This window comes from Schistocerca nitens, chromosome 1, assembly GCF_023898315.1.
Source record: "Schistocerca nitens isolate TAMUIC-IGC-003100 chromosome 1, iqSchNite1.1, whole genome shotgun sequence".
Classification (NCBI taxonomy): domain Eukaryota; kingdom Metazoa; phylum Arthropoda; class Insecta; order Orthoptera; family Acrididae; genus Schistocerca; species Schistocerca nitens.
In genome coordinates, this window is record NC_064614.1 from 437,942,351 (window position 1) to 437,963,091 (window position 20,741).

Consider the following 20,741-nt stretch of genomic DNA (forward strand, 5'->3'; position numbering starts at 1 on the left):
CGGATGTCAGTTTTTGGCGTGGCCTTCCATGCCTGTTGCGCTTGGTCGGTTAATAGGGGACGCTTAGTGCAGTTTATGGACAACGCTGGAGTTGTCATCCGATTGTGTCCCACATGTGCTCGACTGGAGAGGAGTTTGCTGATCCAGCGTGCACGAGAGGTATCCTGTTGGAAAACAATCCCAGGAATGTTATTCATAAATGGCAGCACAACAGGTCGAATAACCAGACTGACATACAAATTTGAAGTCAGGATGCATGGGATAACCACGAGAGTGCTCCTGCTCTCATATTGAATCACAGACCATAAGTCCAGATGTAGGTACAGTGTCTCTAGCACTCTGACAAGTTGAATGCAGGCCCTCAACTGGCTTCCTTCTAACCAACACATGGCCTTCACTGGTATTGAGCCAGAACCATCTTTCATCAGAAAACACACAGATTCCATTTTGCCCTCCAATGAGCTCTCGCTTGGTACCACTGAAGTCGCAAATTGCGGTGGTCTGGGATCAATAAATGCACGGTACAGAGCATCTGGCTCAGAGCTGTCCTTGAAGCAACAGATTTATAACAGTTCGTTGCGTCACTGTGGTGCCAACAGCTGCTCAAATTGCTGTTTTAAATGCAGTGCGGTGCGCTAGAGCCATACCGTGAACAGGACGGTATTTGCGGTGAGTATAATTTATTTTTTAACACCATTCCCAGTATTATGTTTGAGATTCCTTCAATTTCAACATTCAATGTCTAGTTATATTTTTAATGATAATAACTAATACTGAGTACCTGCCTTATTCTGTGCCTTTACACTAAAACATATTTCCTGACTGTAGCTCCATCTGGTCCTCTTCCTTTCTTGCTACGTCTGACATTCCAAAACTATCCTAGTTGATATTATTTTGTTCCAGTTCATTTAACCACACTTCTGCAGGTTATGGTCTCCATTTGGGTTCTGAAGAAACATTTAAGACTTTATGGATCATGATATTTTGTGTTAACTGAACTTTGTGTAGGAGGTGTAGGTGCAGCAGCATCTCAACATGCTTAAAGTTATGTATACTCTGACTGAGTTTGTACACCCATTACTGCCAGTACTCTTTAAAACAAGCCTAGATACACTACTCTACCCTTGGCACACTAGCCTGTCTGGCCCAGTTTGCTGAGACGCATGTCCAGCCTTAAGACTTCACATAACAGGGCTCCCTCTGATTTCATCTCATCACCAGTTTCTTTCAAATGTCAAAGATAGACATTGTAAGCTCTTCTTTTCTGATTATTTCTGGCGGTTGCAGTAAATAAACATATTTAATCCATATGAAGATAGTAACTGTTCCTGAAAGTACAGATACCAATGATGAAATGATGACCGTGCAGCTTCTCTAGAATAAATGATATTAATTGAAACCCTCAGAATTAATTGAAACCCTCAGCTGCCGACAGATGTTGTTGATATACCTCAATGGGGACAGCTGAAAATATGTAGCCCGACTCGGACTCAAATCCGGGATCTCCTCCTTACATGGTAGATACTCTATGCATATGAGCCATCGAGGGCACAGAGGATAGCGGGACTGCAGGGACTTATCCCTTGCACGCTCCCGTGAGACCCACATTCCCAACTGTCCACAATATACATTCGTAATGCTCCTAATAGATATTTGCCCATTCACTCATTACTCGCGCCAGACGTATCATTTATTCTAGAGAAGCTGCACGGTTATCATTGGTATCTGTTCTTTCGGGAACAGTTACTATCTTCATATAGTTAAAGGCTACCCGGCCATTGACCTTCTTCTGTGCGATTGCGCACACTTCGCCCGAACTCTTAGGGAATCATCAGCTTAGTCTGTTTTACGTAAAGGGTAGCCAGTCTCTATTTATAGCATTATCTGCCAATCTAATTTCGAGTTATTTCTTTAAAAAACGATCCCAACAGTTAGACTCAAGACCATTTATCTGTGTTTCTTTACACATTATTCTGTTTCTCTTGGTTAACAGTGCCTTGCCACACCATACTTCTCAATTTGTAATAACCGTGTATACTAATGGTGTTCGATACATCTGTCATGAATGGTGCGAATTGTCTGGCCAATATACGATTTCTCGCAATCGCAAGAGAGTTTGTAAATGACGGACTTCCTCTTTAACTGAACCAAAGAGTGCTCTAATAATGGCTGGCAGACGAAACATACTTATAGAATTAAATCTTTTTAATATCCTTCCTAGCTTTGAAGATATGCTTTTGGCATATAGAAGGAAAGGAGCCAAACTACATACATCTACTACTGGTTCCAGCAGAGGTCAGGACTCTAAACCATCACAGGTCTGTTTGACCTGAGGTATTCTACCTCTTTTGTCAATGTTTCTGCACCCAGGTGTAAGGACTCCTTGGCAACATCCTCAGGTTCCTGTGCATTCGTACAGTGGTAGACAACCGATCAGATGTAGATACCAGTTTATATATATTGGTGTTCTGTGAGTGCTGTGACGCAGAGTTCGATCATCCTTACTGTAGACCAGTATGTCCAGGAATGAAAGCTTTCCATCTCTCCTACCCCCCATCATTAACTTGATGTTGGGAGGAAGGTCCTGAAATGATCCAAGAAACGGTTGGATGCATCAAGTCCGAGTGGCCACACTGTCAATGTATTGTAGGGACAGCTGTCTTCTGGGCTGGAAATCCCTATCAGTTTGTCAAAACGCAGTTCGAGGACGTGTGTGGCGTCGTCAGACACAATAAAACAACATTCAAAATTATTATATTTGTTGCTGAAAATGAAAGTTGTTACTGCTTCTTCTGTGCCAACTGGCGGCTATGCAAGAGAAGAATCCGCCGAAACCAATGGCGGAATCACTGCTGCCAAAGACGCTGTGTCAGCTTGGAGGGGAAGCCGATGACTCCCTGATGTGGTGATTTTGGCACCCACTGGCGAGGAAGCATGCCCCATTAGTAACTCTGCTTTCGGAGATGGTGGTGACCAAGACGTATGTGTTTTGATTCACACGCCATTTTGGGCAGTTCTCGACCCCTCCCACATCATTGTCCACATTGTTTCCACAGGTGGACCGCAATGTCTGATGCTGGGTAGTTGTGCTGAATGCTGAACATGACCCGGCAGCCGTCAGACTCTATGATACTGGAGTTTACCGCAGCTTCTGCCCAGGACTTGAGTGGTGTTAATAGTCCCTCAGTTTACCCATGAGCGCTGGCTGTTGTGCTGACTTCAGTACTTGATGCTAGACCCCATCAGCTGTGGCTTCAGTTCACTGCGCATCTCGTAGGACAGCAAGTGCAAGATAATCATTAGAACAACCTTACATGCAAGCTAATACTATACCACAACCAGAGAATCATGTGCAAATGACATGAGCTCCATTGATCCTACTGACCCAGTGCCAAAAGCTAGATGGGGCGGTGTATTTATTTCAGCAAAGAGGTACTCTGCTCTACGATGTCGTTCGTCATGATCGAGTTGATTCTGTTCTTCCAAAGTCATCAACGGTCTTCTGTTTCACTACGTTTCTTAACTTATTTGTTACAGGGTGTTTACTGCTTAGTCAAACTGTTGCTTGTCTCTGTTGTGTCCCGACTAATGTATCTTGTGTTGCGTTACAGAAGTAATGAATGCACTTCTGTCTGCACTGCTCTAATCAATTTGTATTGAATTGCTCATAGACTCTCTCAAGGGGCTCCGGAAAGGCTCAAAATCATGAAAAGTTCAATTTTTACTTTTTTGCGTTTTCTGAATCTGCAGACTATTACCTTTTAATAGATATATAATTTATTCAATTCCGAAGACTACAACTACTTTTAAATTTTTTTTTAAATGTGTTCTACATGGGCGTGACCCACTGTGGCGCTGTTAAACTGCTGTCAAATGGTGTTATTATTAACGTCCGTGTTCATCAGGTACATTTTAGTGATGTGAGATAAAGTATGTGTTGTGGCTAACCTGTGATGGTTCAATATATATCGCTGGTGTGATTGTCGATTGTTTCATGTTTATTTACTCTGTCGTTATCTCGAAAATATTCGTAATTAATTCTGTTTCTTGAGTCTCTGTTTTGTTGAAGTATAATAATGAGTAAAAGTAAAGTTATTAGAAATCCTCTGAAGGCTTTTAAGAAAAGGAGAAATGTTGGAAAGCCAAAGGTATGTGTTATTACTGTAAACAATAAAGACGATAACTAAGTGAGTGAACCTAACCTCTCAACTACACCTGCCCATAGCAGTCAAAGTGGGAAAGAAAATACTTCACAGAAGAAGCTTGGTTAAATGAGTGAAAACTATGAGTGTTTTATGGGCGAATCGGATGTGAATGAAATATTTGATATGTCGGTTCTCAAAGGAATTTTTTCAAACTGTGTAAGATGTATTCATTGTAGTGAAGTTGGTCTGGAACTCTCCATAATAAAGCACGTAGGACTTGCTAGTGAAATACAACTGAAATGTGATAAGTGTTCATACATGACCACCTTTTGGAACAGTGTTGCAGTAACTGCAACTGAAGAAAATGGTAGCAAAATCTACGAACACAACATTAGATTTGTTTATTCCTTGCGTTCAGTTGGTAAGGGTGCTACTGCAGGTGCAATTTTCTGTGGCATCATGAATCTTCCAAATCCCCCAACCAAGTTTACGACCTATAATAAATTAATAGGGTCTAAAGTAGAAGATGTCTGTATAGAATCTATGAAGAACGCTGTGGAAGAGGCAGTAATGGAAAATAATGGTAACAGAGATTTGACTGCAGCGTTCGATGGTACCTGGCATAAACGGGGACACACATCTCTTCATGGTGTAGTATCTGCCACCATTATGTATACAGGGATAGTTTTAGATGTAGCAGTAATATCAAAGTATTGTAGATGTCCACAAAAATATAAAGGTACACATGAAAATAATTGCAAAGCTAACTATAGTGGCAGTAGTGGAGGAATGGAAGTGGCTGGTGTTGCCAGTATATTCCAGCGTTCTGGGGCGTGTGATAAAGTGCGATATGTTAATTACCTTGGTGACGGTGATTCTAAAAGTTTCAAACATGTTCAAGGACTGAAGCCCTATGGTGATGATGTTGTAGTGCAGAAATTTGAGTGTATTGGACACGTACAGAAGCGAATGGGAACAAGACTTCGGCGACTGAAAGCTTCGTACGAAAAACAAAAACTCAGTGATGGTAAAGGGTTGGATGGGAAGGGAAGGTTAACTGACAGTGTAATTGACAAAATACAGAACTATTATGGAATGGCTATTAGGCAAAATACACAAAGTGTCGACGAAATGAAGAAGGCTGTTTGGGCTCTTTTTTTTTTCATACTTCTTCAACCGATGAAAATCCCCAACATAGCTTGTGTCCCAAAGAAGAAGACAGTTGGTGTAAATATAACAAAGGATTGCTAACTGGTGAAGTGTACACTCATAAGCATAGTCTGCCTCATGCAATAATGGAGGTGATAAAACCTATTTTCAGAGACTTAGCAGCACCTGAACTGTTGAAAAAGTGTATTCATGGAAAAACTCAAAACCCCAATGAAAATGTAAATAGTGTTATATGGTCGAGAATCCCCAAGACTGTATTTGTTGGAATAGAAACACTTCACTTTGGTGTGTATGATGCTGTTGCGACTTTCAATGATGGCAACATTGTAAGGTGCAAGGTATTTAGAAATATGGGAATGAAGATAGGTTCTAACATGGTACGAGCGATGCTTGCTTTAGACAAGGAACGCCTTCGGGCTGCAGACAGGGCTGTAAAGACTCTAGAAATACAAGCAAGAGTAAACAGGAGGAGGAACAAGAGGAAGCTGGAGGAGGAGTTTGCAGAGGATGAAGATAATCCATCCTATGGACCTGGAATGCACTAAAAAGTTAATCCAATTTTCTCATACTAATTACATGTTTTCTAAGGATCTTCCAAACATATTTGTTTCAAACTTTCAGTAAATGTTACCCAGTACCTTCTGCATAATTTAACACAGCCTTTTTCCAAAAAAACTGTATATTATTGATATATAAATAAAAAATTGCAAAAAAATGTTGTGAATTTTCATTACAATTGAAAAAAAATCATCTTTAATAACTGAACTAAAATTTTGTAAAATCCCTGTGTTAAGTTGTAGCCCATATTCCAATAAATAATCTGTAAAAAGTTCAACTTCCTACCTCAAATACTTTGTGAGGAAAGATGTAATTTATAAGCGTTATTTTAACATTGCAAGTCTAGGGCGTTCCGGAGCCCCTTAAGAGTGGTGAGGTAGCTGTTTTGCCTGATCCAGTAACGATGTTGAAATGTTTATGGTTCTCAGCTGGCAGTCGCTAACACTTTCAAGTGGTTGAATAATGCCAGTTGTTTTGGACTTACAAAATATTTTACTCTTGTGTTCCCTTACTAATTTTGTCAGGATATAGCACTGTCAATATACCATCAAAAACAGTAGGTTTTTAGAAAACCATCTTCAGCACTCTGTCTCAAAATCTTCTGTAAATAAAATGGTGATTGTGGGGGATAATGCACTCTCCAAGCCACTACTTCAGTTTGTTCAAAGTATTTGTCATTGAATAAAAAAAATAGTCAGCATCAGCATATGACAGCAAATTTCATTTCCAAGTCCAGTTTTTCACTAATTAACATTAAGGACTCTTTAAAAGAAACCTGGGTAAAAGGGGCTAGTACCATCTACATCTACATGTACAGCCACATGGATACACTGAAAAACACACTTAAATGCCTGGCAGAGGATTCATCGAACCAACTTCACAATAATTCTCTATTATTCCACTCTCGAACAGCGCACGGAAAAAAGAAACATCTATATCTTTCCGTGTGAGCTCTGATTTCCCCTATGTTATTATGATGATTGTTTCTTCTTATGTATGTCGGTGTCATCAAAACATTTTCGCATTTGGAGGAGAAAGTTGGTGATTGAAATTTCATGAGAACATCCCGCTGCAGCGAGAAACGTCTCTGTTTTAATAATGTCCAACTCAAATTCTCCATCATGTCCGTGACACTCTCTCTCCTTTTTTTTTTTTTTTTTTTTTTTTTTTTTTTTTTTTTTTTTTTTTGTCATCAGTCTACTGACTGGTTTGATGCGGCCCACCACGAATACCTTTCCTGTGCTAACCTCTTCATCTCAGAGTAGCACTTGCAACCTATGTCCTCAATTATTTGCTTGACGTATTCCAATCTCTGTCTTCCTCTACAGTTTTTGCCCTCTGCAGCTCCCTCTAGTACCATGGAAGTCATTCCCTCATGTCTTAGCAGATGTCCTATCATCCTGTCTCTTCTTCTTATCAGTGTTTTCCACATATTCCTTTCCTCTCTGATTCTGCGTAGAACCTCCTCATTCCTTACCTTATCAGTCCACCTAATTTTCAACATTCGTGTATAGCACCACATCTCAAATGCTTCGATTGTCTTCTGTTCCGGTTTTCCCACAGTCCATGTTTCACTACCATACAATGCTGTACTCCAGACGTACATCCTCAGAAATTTCTTCCTCAAATTGAGGCCGGTATTTGATATTAGTAGACTTCTCTTGGCCAGAAATGCCTTTTTTGCCATAGCGAGTCTGCTTTTGATGTCCTCCTTGCTCCGTCCGTCATTGGTTATTTTACTGCCTAGGTAACAGAATTCCTTAACTTCATTGACTTCGTGACCATCAATCCTGATGTTAAGTTTCTCGCTGTTCTCATTTCTACTACTTCTCATTACCTTCGTCTTTCTCCGATTTACTCTCAAACCATACTGTGTACTCATTAGACTGTTCATTCCGTTCAGCAGATCATTTAATTCTTCTTCACTTTCACTCAGGATAGCAATGTCATCAGCGAATCGTATCATTGTTATCCTTTCACCTTGTATTTTAATTCCACTCCTAAACCTTTCTTTTATTTCCATCATTGCTTCCTCGATGTACAGATTGAAGAGTAGGGGCGAAAGGATACAGCCTTGTCTTACACCCTTCTTAATACGAGCACTTCATTCTTGATCGTCCACTCTTATTATTCCCTCTTGGTTGTTGTACATATTGTATATGACCCGTCTCTCCCTATAGCTTACCCCTACTTTTTTCAGAATCTCGAACAGCTTGCACCATTTTATATTGTTGAACGCTTTTTCCAGGTCGACAAATCCTATGAAAGTGTCTTGATTTTTCTTTAGCCTTGCTTCCATTATTAGCCATAACGTCAGAATTGCCTCTCTCGTCCCTTTACTTTTCCTAAAGCCAAACTGATCGTCACCTAGCCCATTCTCAATTTTCTTTTCCATTCTTCTGTATATTATTCTTGTAAGCAGCTTCGATGCATGAGCTGTTTAGCTGATTGTGCGATAATTCTCGCACTTGTCAGCTCTTACCGTCTTCGGAATTGTGTGGATGATGCTTTTCCGAAAGTCAGATGGTATGTCGCCAGACTCATATATTCTATTTCTCGATAATACGAAACGTTCTGCTCTTGTTTGAACTTTCTCGATGTACTCCCTTAATCCTATTTGGTAAGGATCCGACAATACAATCCCTTAATGAAATTTGTCACCTTAATGAAATTTGTCATTAAAAATATATCACTTTTTCAAACCAACAGCTCAATTCATGGAATCAGTACTAGAAATAAGAATAATCTTCACAAGGATTTAAAGTCACTTACTCTTGTACAAAAAGGTGTGCATTATTCAAGAACACATATTTTCAATAACTTGCCAGCAGCCATAAAAAGCTTAACAACCAACGAAATTCAGTTTAAGTTATTGGTTGGCAACTCCTCCTACTCCACTGATGAATTTCTCAGTAGAACTAACATATATGCACAATTTCAGTGCAGTAATGTGTTCATTGTAAATAAGTGTGTGTGTGTGTGTGTGTGTGTGTGTGTGTGTGTGTATGTGTGTGTGTGTGTAAATACAATCTAACTTCTGCGCCATTTCAGTGCAGTAATGTGTGCATTGTAAATAAGTATTATAGTAGTTTTATTACATGTTTATTACCTTATAGGTAAAAAAACTTTTTTATTTTAATTTCAGTGCATTAGTGTTTGTAAAATGATTCTTTGATATAGTATTCATTAAAAAATGACGATAATTCCACTTGGGACTTGTGGAATGGTACATTAGCTTATTTATTTGAGTTGCAAATATTTGTCATGTATTATTGTTTTTCTTACATGTTCTACATCCTGGAGGACCTCCTTACTACGGATCAATTGGAATGAAAGTAAATCTAATCTAATCTACCGCACAGCATTATTCCAAAGAGAACGACTTGCGTAGTGAAGACATGTTGCATCTTTAAGTGCTCTGCCAATAAAAAGCTGTCTTTGATTCGCCTTCCCCACAACATTTTCTGTGTGTCCTTTCCAATCTAAATTGTTCGTAATTGTAATTCCTTGGTATTTAGTTGAATTTACGACCTTCAGATTTGACTGATTTATCGTGTAAAAGTTTAACAGATTCTTTTTAGCACTCATGTGGATGACCTCACACTTTTCACTATTTAGTGTCCACTGCCAATCTTCTCACAATGCAGATATCTTCTCTAAATCGTCTTACAATTGGTTTTTGATCTTCTGATGACTTTTAACACTACCGTGAGGAGCGCCAGAAATCACTTCTCTTTCAATCAATGACTTCCCATCAATTACTACGAACTGTGTCTTCTCTGACTGGAAATTAGAATCCAGTCGTATAACTGAGACGGTATCCCATAAGCACGCAGTTTGATTACAAGCCGCTTATGAGGTAGGTATCACAAGCCTTTTGGCAATTTAAAGATACGGAATCAATCTGAAATCCATTGTCGATAGTACTCAACACTTCGTGCGTGTAAGAACTAGTTGTGTTTAACAAGAACGATGTTTGCTAAATCTCTTTTGACTGTGTGACAATAGACAGTTCTCTTCAAGGTAATTCATAACATTCGAACACAAAGTATGTTCCAAAATCCTGCTGCATATCGATGTCAATGATACGGGCCTGTAATTTAGTGGGTTACTCCTATTGCCTTTCTTGAATAAAGGTGTCAAATGGTTCAAATGGCTCTGAGCACTATGGGACTCAACTGCTGAGGTCATTAGTCCCCTAGAACTTAGAACTAGTTAAACCTAACTAACCTAAGGACATCACAAACATCCATGCCTGAGGCAGGATTCGAACCTGCGACCGTAGCGGTCTTGCGGTTCCAGACTGCAGCGCCTTTAACCGCACGGCCACCTCGGCCGGCAATAAAGGTGTCACCTGCGCAACTTTCCAGTCTTTGGGTACAGATGTTTCGTTGAGAGAGTGGTTAAATATCGACCTATTGCATCAGCATTCTCTAAAAGGAACCTTATTGGTATAAGTCTGTACCGGAAGTTTTGTTTTTATTAAGTTGCGTCACTACTCCGAGGATACCTACTTCTAAGTTACTCATGTTGGGAGCTGTTCTTGATTCGAACTCTGGAATATATACTTCGTCTTGTTTGATGAAAGAATTTGAGAAGGCCGTGTTTAGTAACTGCTTTAGCAGCTCTGCCATCTATAGTATTTCCAGTGCTATCGCGCGGAGAAGGCATTGAATCTTGTCTTGTCGCTAGCATACCTTACATACGACAAACGACAAGACTCTTTGGATTTTCTCGGTTTTGAGATAAAGTTTCATTGTGGAAACTATTGTAAGCATCTCGCATTGAAGTCCGCGCTAAATTTCAAGCTTCCGTAAAAGATCGCCGCCAGTCTTGGGGACTTCGCATTCATTTCAATTGGCTTGCTTTTCTCACTGTTTCTGCAACAATGTTCTGACATCTTTATCATACCAAGGGGTTTGTTAATTTGTTTGGGCTCTTTCAATTTCTGTCGATACTATTTTTTTTTAATTGAAGACACATTGTTAATTTGGAAGGCTTGGAGATTGTCTCTCAGGGAGGCATCAAGGGAATTTTTATCTGCTTTTTGGAATAGGTATAGGCCTATTTTACGTTGATTTTTGGATGATTTGGGGGTTACGGTATTGTCTCGCTATAAGAGCCCTGTGTCCACTAACCCATGTATCCGTTTTGATGCCCGTTATTAAGTCAGGATTCTTTGTTGCTAAGGGGTCAAAGTGTGTTTTCACAACCGTTTACTATTCGACTGGGCTCATGTACTAACTGCTCCAAATAATTTTCAGAGTATGCGTTCAGCACGATTTCGGATGATGTTTTATATGTCTCTCCTGATTTAAACATACATTTTCGCCAACACATCGAGGGAATATTGAAGTCACCATCAATTTTAATTTTATGAGTCGGTTACGTGTTTGAAATTAGACACAAATTTTCTTTGAACCTTTCAGCAATTTAATCATCTGAGTTGGGAGGTCGGAAAATAATCCTATTATTATTTTATTTCAGTTGCCAAGAATGACCTCTACCCATACTAACTCACAGGAACTATCCCCCTAATTTTCCCTAGAAGTTCAGCAAAGTACACTAGCAAATCCAAGGGACAAAGACACAAATCTTCAAATGCTAGATAAAAACCGTGGAACTACATATATGGTCTTCACACTAAGAACAGGCACTCATCTAAAACTTGGCAGAGTCTGGGGGCAGCAGTGACAATGTCGTGCACATGTGCTGGTGGTTTCCTGTGCTACATAAAAGAGTCACTGATTTTGGTAGGAATAAGTTCTGGTGCAATTAGCAAACAGTGTTCTCACATAGAAAAGGGGTGATTGTATGATCTGGTTGCAGACGCATCAAGAATATCAGAAGTTATTACACTGGGAAAGTTTATACATAATGACAGAAACTTTGCCATCAGGCTAGTGCATGGGCACCAGTCACAGTAACATTCAATGTTCACTAATAACAATTGACATGTTAACAACAATTATGTACATTGACAGTGGAGGGGACAGAAAGGAAAGGGACTATTGATGTCAGCTGCATCAGAACTTTATGCAGAATCAGCAGCAACAAGTGAAAATGTCTACCAGATAGGGATTCAAACATAGGATCTCCAGCTTACCAGACAGCTGTGTTAACCACAGTGTCACCTGGACTCAGCATCTACTGTAGCTGTGTGGACAATCTTGGCCAACCCACATTGACAGCCAAATGAAGTGGAATGAGCATGTTAAGAAACTCTCGAAAAAGATATCCACAACGTGTTATGCACTTAGAGTCCTTGTATCCGCATGCAGTAGTGAATGTTTCAGAACTGTATACTTTAGTTATGTTCATTCAGTAGTTAGTTATGGTATTATTTTCTGGGGAAACAGTGCTCAGAATTTACAAACAGTATTTAAAATGCAAAAGAGAGCGGTAAGAATTATAACAAAAAGCAGTAAGCAGGCCCACTGCAGAGAACTTTTCAAAATGTTAGAAATTCTAACTGTTCCTTGTGAATATATGTTCCAAACCGAAGTACATGAATAAAAATATAGAAAATTATAGCACAAATAGCAGTTTTCATAACTATAGTACAAGAACAAGTCACTGTCTTCACCTAGACAGGAAGAATAAACATAAGACACAAAATAGCTTCTTGTATGAAGGTGTAAAACTTTATAATAAACTGCCGCAGAAAATAAAAGAAGCAGATAACATGCACTGCTTTAGGAAAAATCTAAAATTGTTTTTGCAGGAACACTGCTTTTACACTACAAGTGAATTCCTTAGAACAAAATGATTGTAAATAGCTTTTGTTTCACAATATTTTGATAAGGAGCAAAAATGATTGTAAATAACTTATATGTCACAATGTTTAACTACATGTAACAACAAACTGTGTAAATATATGAATGTATGCAACTGACATCCATACATTTTAACATGTCCACGGATGGCTAAACAAATAAATAAACATTCCCACCTAGCACTACTCATCCACACTCCCCATCCATGCTCGCTACTTTGACAGTCCCACAGGAGGTCAGACATAATTGTTCATCCATACAGTAGGTAGTGGATACATTGCTCATTGAAGGGAATTGGTTATATGAATGCATGGTGTCTTCTTTCAGGACTGTGGATAGGTGGTGCTAAGTGGGAATGTGCTGCCTAGTAAGCAGTAGATCCTGGATTTGAATCACAGTCTAGCACACATTTTCACTCTTTGCCACTGATTCCCCATAAAGTCTCGACAGATCTTCTGTCAATAGCCCATTTCCTTTCCTTTCTCGCCCCTGCACCTTGAATTTACATAATATGTATCACAGATGTGGATTCCGTGTGATGTCTGTTCATTTGGACATGTGTGAAACAACAGACACCCTGCATTCATGTAACTGATTCACCTTGATGGGCAATGAATTCACCACCTTCACTGTGGATGCACAGTGGAAATCTCAAAGTAGTGAGGATGAAGCATGTGGACAGGGACTGTGGATAGGTGGCATTATGTAGGAATGTGGGTCGACCAAGAAGCATTCATGTAATTGATTCACCTTGATGGGCAATGAATTCGGCACCTTCACTGTGGATGCACAGTGGAAATCTCAAAGTAGTGAGGATGGAGCATGTGGACAGGGACTGCGGATAGGTGGCGTTAGGTGGGAATGTGGGTCGACCAAAAGGAATGCCAAGATAGCACATGCAGTGGCGGTGGACTGTGTGTCTGGGTGGTGCAGTGGTTAACACAACTGCATAGTAAACAGGAAATATCAGGTTTATAGCCCAGTCTGGCACACATTTTCACTCATCGCTGCTAATTTTGCATAAAGTTCCAGATGCAGCTGACATTAAAATTCCATTCACTTTCCATTCCTTTCTTTCCCCTCCACCTTCAATTTACATAATATCTATCACAGCTGCTTTCGAACATGTCCGGAAGAACAGACACCAAGTATTCATATAATTTATTGGACTCAATGGGCAATGAATCCACTACCTTCAGTGCAGATGCACAATTACATCCGATCTCTTTTGGGAATGTCAAAGTATTGAGCACATGGACAAGGACTGCGGATAGGTGGTATTAGGTGGGAATGTTGGTCGGCCAAGAGGTATGCCTAGTTAGTCTGCACAATTATGATAGACACAGTGTCTGAGTGGGACAGTGGTTAATGCAGCTGTCTAGAGAGCAGGAGATCCCAGGTTCAACTCCTGGGCCACCACATATTTTCAACCATCACTGCTGATTCCGCATAAAGTCCATATGCAGCTGGCATCAATAGTTCCTTCTCTTCCTCTCCCCTTCACCTTCAATTTATGTAATATGTATCACAGCTGCGGATTCTGTGTGACGTTCATTTTTTTGGACATGTCCAAAGGAACAGATTAGATTTACAGACACCATGCAGTATATAACTATAAATTAGTCGGTTTATTGTCATGTAGTTCTCAAGAAATGTATACTTTCACAGATTACTCAAATGTTTAAAACTAAATATGCCATATGCTATCACAGTGACTCTAAATATTGCTACTGTGGTGTCTGCAATTTCAGTTTAACGCTGATATGTGTGATGAATACATAGGTGCATGTATATCTTACTGATGTGGAACTGAGAGCTACAGTGTCTGTGCAGCCAGAACAATGCTAAATGTAGCTGCAGCACTGTGAATTATTATGTAACAAAAACAAATAAAGTGAATGTAATAATTCAGAATGATCTACACAACTAAATGACAAAGCTATGAAAAGGAAAGTTGCTACTCACCGCAAAGCAGATATGCTGAGTCGCAGATAAGCACAACAAAAAGACTGTCACAAATAAGCTTTCAGCCAGCAAGGCCTTTGTCAAAAATAACTACAAACACACACACACACACACACACACACACATGCAAAAGCAACTCACACACACATGACTGCAGTCTCTGGCAACTGAAGCCACACTGCAAGCAGCAGCACCAATGCATGATGTAAGTGGCAACTGGGTGGGGATAAAGAGGAGGCTGTGGTGAGGAGGGGGAGGGATAGTATGGTTGGAGTGGGGACAGTGGAGTGCTGCTAGGGAACGCACAGGGACGAGGTGGAGAGATGGTAGGGCATCTATGTACAGTCGGGAGGGCAGGGGAGAGGTGGCGGGGGGGGGGGGGGGGAGTGCGGAAAAGGAGAGAAGTATAAGGACTGGATGTACTGGTGGAATGAGAGCTGTGTAGTGATGGGATGGGAAGAAGGAAGGGGCTGGATGGGTGAGGACAATGACTAATGCAGGTTGAGGCCATGAGGGTTACAAGAATGTAGGATATATTGCAGGGGAAGTTCACACCTGTGCAATTCAGAAAAGCTGGTGGTGGTGGGCAGGATTCATATGGCGAAGGCTATGAAGCAGTCATTGAAATAAAGGACGTCATGTTAGGCAGCGTGCTCAGCAACTGGGTGGTCCACTTGTTTCTTGCCGGCCGCAGTAGCCGAGCGTTTCTAGGCGCTTCAGTCCGGAACCGCGCGACTGCTACGGTCGCAGGTTCGAATCCTGCCTCGGGCATGGATGTGTGTGATGTCCTTAGGTTAGTTAGGTTTAGGTAGTTCTAAGTCTAGGGGACTGATGACCTCTGATGTTAAGTCCCATAGTGCTCAGAGCCATTTGAACCATTTGAACTTGTTTCTTGGCCATAATTTGTTGGTGACCATTTGTGCAGACAGACAGCTTGTTGGTTGTCATGACCACATGGAATGCAGCACAGTGGTTCCAGATTAGCCTGTAGATCACATGACTGGTTTCACAGGTAGCTCTGTGTTTGATTGGATAGGTGACATTTGTGACCGGACTGGGGTAGTTGGTGCTGAGAGGATGCATGGGACAGGTCTTGCATCTAGTTCTACTACAGGGATATGAGCCATGAGATAAGGGGTTGGGAGCAGGGGTTGTGTAGGGATGGATGAGTATATAGTGTAGGTTTGGTGGACGGTGGAAAACCACTTTGGGAGGGGTGGGAAAGATAGCGGGCAGAACATTTTTCATTTCAGGCCATGATGAGAGGTAGTCGAAACCTTTAGTTGCTCCAGTTCTGGGTGGTACTGAGCTACGAGGGGAATGCTCCTCTGGGGCTGGATGATGAGACTTTGGGAGGTGGTGGGAGACTGGAAAGATAAGGCATGGGAGATTTGTTTTTGTAAAAGGTTGGGAGGATAAATGTGGTGTGTGAAGGCGTCAGTGAGATCCTTGGTATATTTCAAGAGTGACCTCTCATCACTGCAGATGCAATGACCATGTGTGGCTATGCTGTATGGAAGGGGCTTCTTAGTATGGAATGGGTGGCAACTATTAAACTGGAAGTATTGTTGGTGGTTAGTAAATTTGATATGGACAGAGGTACTGATATACCCACATTTGAGGTGGAGGTCAACATCTAGGAAAGTGGCTTGTTGCGTTGAGTAGGGCCAGTTCTGGAAGAATGTGGATAGGCTGTCCTCACCCTTGATCCAGATCGCAAAGATGCCATCAATGAATCTGAATCAATTGAGGGGTTTGGGATTATGGGTGTTTAGGAAGGATTCCTCTAGATGGCCCATGAACAGGTTGGCATAGGATGGTGCCATGTAGGTGCTCATACCCATACCCCAGATTTGTTTGTAGGTAATTCCTTCAAAGCAGAAGTAATTGTGGCTGAGGATATAGTTGGTCACGGCAACTAGGAAGGAGGTTGTCGGTTTGGAATCCATCGGGGGTTGGTAAAGGTAGTAATCAGTAGTGGTAAGGCCATGGGCATTAGGGATGTTACTGTAAAGGGGGGTGGCATCAATAGTGATGAGCAGGGCAATGTGTGATAAAGGAACAGGAACTGTGGAGAGTCGGTGGAGGAAATGGTTGGTATATTTCATATAGGAGAGTAGGTTCCGCATAATAGGTGGTGGGAATGGTGGGGGTGAAGAGAGAGATGGACTCTGGGGAGAGGTTCTGGAATGGGCCTAAGGATTTGAGGAATGACTGGAGATCCTGCTGGATTTCTCAAATGGAATCATTGTAGCAAAATTTATAGGTGGTTGTATATGACAGCTGGCAAAGTCCTTCTGCCAGGTAATCCATGTGGTTCAAAACAACAGCGGTGCAGCCTGAGATGGGCCTAAGAATTTGAGGAATGACTGGAGATCCTGCTGGATTTCTTGAATGGAATGATTGTGGCAAAGTTCATAGATGGTTGTATATGACAGCTGGTAAAGTCCTTCTGCCAGGTAATCCTTGTGGTTCAAAACAACAGTGGTGCAGCCTTTGTTCGCAAGTAGGATTATAAGGGTGGGATCAGTTTTTAGATAGTGGACTGTGGTTCTTTCTGCAGACGTAAGATTAGTTTGCATGTTGAGAATTTTGAGGAATAAATTCTGGAAAGTTAACAGGCGGTGATTTGGGGGCAGAGGTGGTGGATCATGGTTGGATGGAGGATGAACTGAGTCACACAAGGTTCAAAATTGGTCTTTAGTTGAGTCTTATTGATAGGTTTCGTGGTGAAGGAAGGAGAGAAAGTCTTTAACAAGTCCTGCATGACTGAATTTCGGAGTGAGGCAAAAGATGAGGCCTTTGTAAAGGACTGATTGCTGTGGAGCTAAGGCTTCGGGAGGAAAGATTCATGGCAGTGTTTCAGGTCTGTTTATGTTCTGGATTCTATGTGATGGTGGGAGGGAGTTTTTGAGGATGGGGTAGATGTAGTGGGTCTGCAAGACAGGGTTTGTCCACTATTAGGGGACATGTGGGAGGTTTGGAGGTTGTTGTAGAGGTGATGGACAGTGGTCCTACAAGGCAGAAGTGGAGAGTTTTTTGTGGTGGCGCTGTGCATGTTTGCTCCCCCTCCCCACCCCAGCCTCCTCCTTATCTCCACCCAGTTGCCAGTCCCATCATGCACTGGTGCTGCTGCTTGCAGTGTGGCTTCAGTTGCCAGAGACTACAGTCACATGTGTGTGAGTTGCACATGTGTGTTTGTGTGTGTGTGTGTGTGTGTGTGTGTGTGTGTGTGTGTGTGTGTGTCTATCACCTATTTTTGACGAAGGCCTTGCTGGCCAAAAGCTTATTTGTGACAGTCTTTTTGTTGTGCCTATCTGTGACTCAGCATCTCTGCTACATATGGTGAACAGCAACTTTCCTTTTTATGACATTCATACATTCCATCCCAGATTTTCCATTGCTTGATAAATGACAAAGCTGTTTTTTCAGGTGTAGAGGAGATTATGCTACTTTTTATTTTGAATGTCAACTTTCAGTTTCATGTTTTGTGAATCATTGTTGTGTGACATTAGGCTTTATTACTAAGCTTTATAATGATTTCATCATTCTGTTCAGGAAATGTGCTCTCAGTCATTGATTGTGCTTTAATTTGGAACACTATTGTATGCTACAGCTGATAGCCTTTGTTAATTATATACATGGTGACAATTATTGAACTATATAAAAAAAGTAAATTAGTTATAAACTATAGTGTGCATACACTTCATTCAACATGTAAATGGCACTACAGATATACGGATTTAGGTTATGACATATGCCTGCCATCATTGGCGATGATGTGGCACAGATGAATAGTGAAATTCTGCATGACCTGCTGAAGTGTCAGAACATTGATGCTGTCAGTGACCTCCTGAATGGCTGTTTTCAGCTGAGGAATGGTTTTGTGGTTATTGTTGTACAATGTTGCATGTGTTCATATCTGGAAAATATAGCAACCAGTCAAGGTCCATGCCAATGATCTCTGGGTACCCAGGCCAGTCCCCAAAGTGCTCCTCCAGGACGTTAAACACTCACCTGCTTTGATGGGATCGAGATCTGTCTTGCATGAAGCACACCTTGTCAAAGTCAGTGTCACTTTGCTTAATGGGGATGAAACATCTTCCAAAACCTTCACATACCATTCAGTAGTCACCAAGCCATCAAGGAATATCACAAGGATTATTCCGTGACCAGACATTGCGCACCATACAGTCACTCGTTGAGGGTGAAGAGACTTCTTGTTTGTGAAGTGTAGATTCTCAGTCCCCCAAATGTGCTAGTTTTGCATATTGATGACCCCATCCAAATGAAAAAGGGCTTCATCCCTAAACCAAACTATGCATGCACATATTAGTCCCAATCATGCCCCATGCCTAAACATGCTGTTTGAACATCTTAATACAAATCATTCAGAAGTTACGATGATTTTAATTTATATAGTTCAATAATTATCAGCCTGTAGACATAACAGCAGTAACATTAGACACTACAATAAAAAGGTCTTCATAATAACCACCTCTCTTTATTAATGTTTTACCATCTTGAAACTCATTTCTGAAAGTTCTCCTTCAAACAAGCACCTAAGTAAACCAATGTACCTATAACTGAATGAATAAAATATCTTGTTTCATAAAATGTGAGCCAGTCTGCAAGTAATCAATACAGTTCCTTTTTTATATTTTAGGACTTGAAGCATTTCAGAAATATTTCCAGAGCTATGCATATGATGAAGAATTGTGCCCTGGTACATATGTTGAATTCACAAGTGTGTGCTTCAGATACTTTCACACACTTGTACATGGAATTTTGAAGTATGTATGAAACAAGGCAGGTGACATCATTCATTATTGATATTTGACAATGGAAAATGAAGGATGGAATGTAACAATATTACGAGAAGGAAAGTTACTACTCACCATGCAGAGGAGATGGTGAGTAACAGATAGACACAACAAAAAGACTCACACACTCAAAGCTTTCAGCCATTAAGGCCTTCATCAACAATAGACACATGTACACACAGACACAGACACACACACACACACACACACACACACACACACTGGCAGTGTGGTTTCAGTTGCCTGAGACTGCAGACGTATGAGTTGAAGTTGCATTTGCATTTGTGTGTGTGTGTGTGTGTGTGTGTGTGTGTGTGTGTGTGTCCATTGTTGAGAAAGGCCAACAGCTTTAATTAAGTGTCTTTTTGTTGCGCTTATCTACGTCTCAACATCTTCACTATATGGCGAGTAGCAACTTTCCTTATAATAAATTGTTGATATTTGGTTTGCTACATTATTTTAAACATGATATACTGTTAATGAAGGTTATGTTCTTGACTGTAAATTTCTTCTCATAGTCAGGAGAACCAATGTCCAGAACCTCACCTAGAGTTAGATTTTCCACAGTGTCCCTAAATTGCTTAAGAAAAGTGCAAGGATATTTCTTTTGAGGGAGAAAAGGCCAGTTTTCTTCGCCATTCATTCAACACTCCAAGGAATGAGATTTTCACTCTGCAGCGGAGTGTGCGCTGATATGAAACTTCCTGGCAGATTAAAACTGCGTGCCCGACTGAGACTCGAACTCGGGACCTTTGCCTTTTGCGGGCAAGTGCTCTACCAACTGAGCTACCGAAGCACGACTCATGCCTGGTACTCACAGCTTTACTTCTGCCAGTATCTCGTCTCCTACCTTCCAAACTTTACAGAAGCTCTCCTGCGAACCTTGCAGAACTATCTGCAAGGTTCGCAGGAGAGCTTCTGTAAAGTTTGGAAGGTAGGAGACGAGATACTGGCAGAAGTAAAGCTGTGAGTACCGGGCGTGAGTCGTGCTTCGGTAGCTCAGTTGGTAGAGCACTTGCCCGCGAAAGGCAAAGGTCCCGAGTTCGAGTCTCGGTCGGGCACGCAGTTTTAATCTGCCAGGAAGCTTCACTCCAAGGAATGTTTATCAGCTACATTTCATATTCATACAGAACAACACACCATACAAACACCTCCAGAAAAAATTCCATATATTTAAATATGTACTCAATGGTAACAAATTTCACTTTTTCAGAAATACTTGTCTTGCTATTGCCAGTCTACATTTTATACCCTCTTTACTTCAGGCTTTGCTAGCTATTTTGCTGCTTTAATAGCAAAACTCA

At 41.0% G+C, this 20,741-nt stretch overlaps 1 protein-coding gene across 1 annotated transcript in view; it reads left to right on the plus strand.

Moving 5' to 3' along the window:
- LOC126252957 (peroxidase-like) overlaps positions 1-20,741 on the plus strand; it is an 88,982-nt gene that overhangs the window by 39,208 nt on the left and 29,033 nt on the right. Inside the window, exon 4 of the mRNA XM_049954007.1 lies at positions 19,281-19,407. Within this exon, the coding sequence (XP_049809964.1) occupies positions 19,281-19,407 (127 nt within the window). The remainder of the gene's footprint in view (positions 1-19,280; positions 19,408-20,741) is intronic.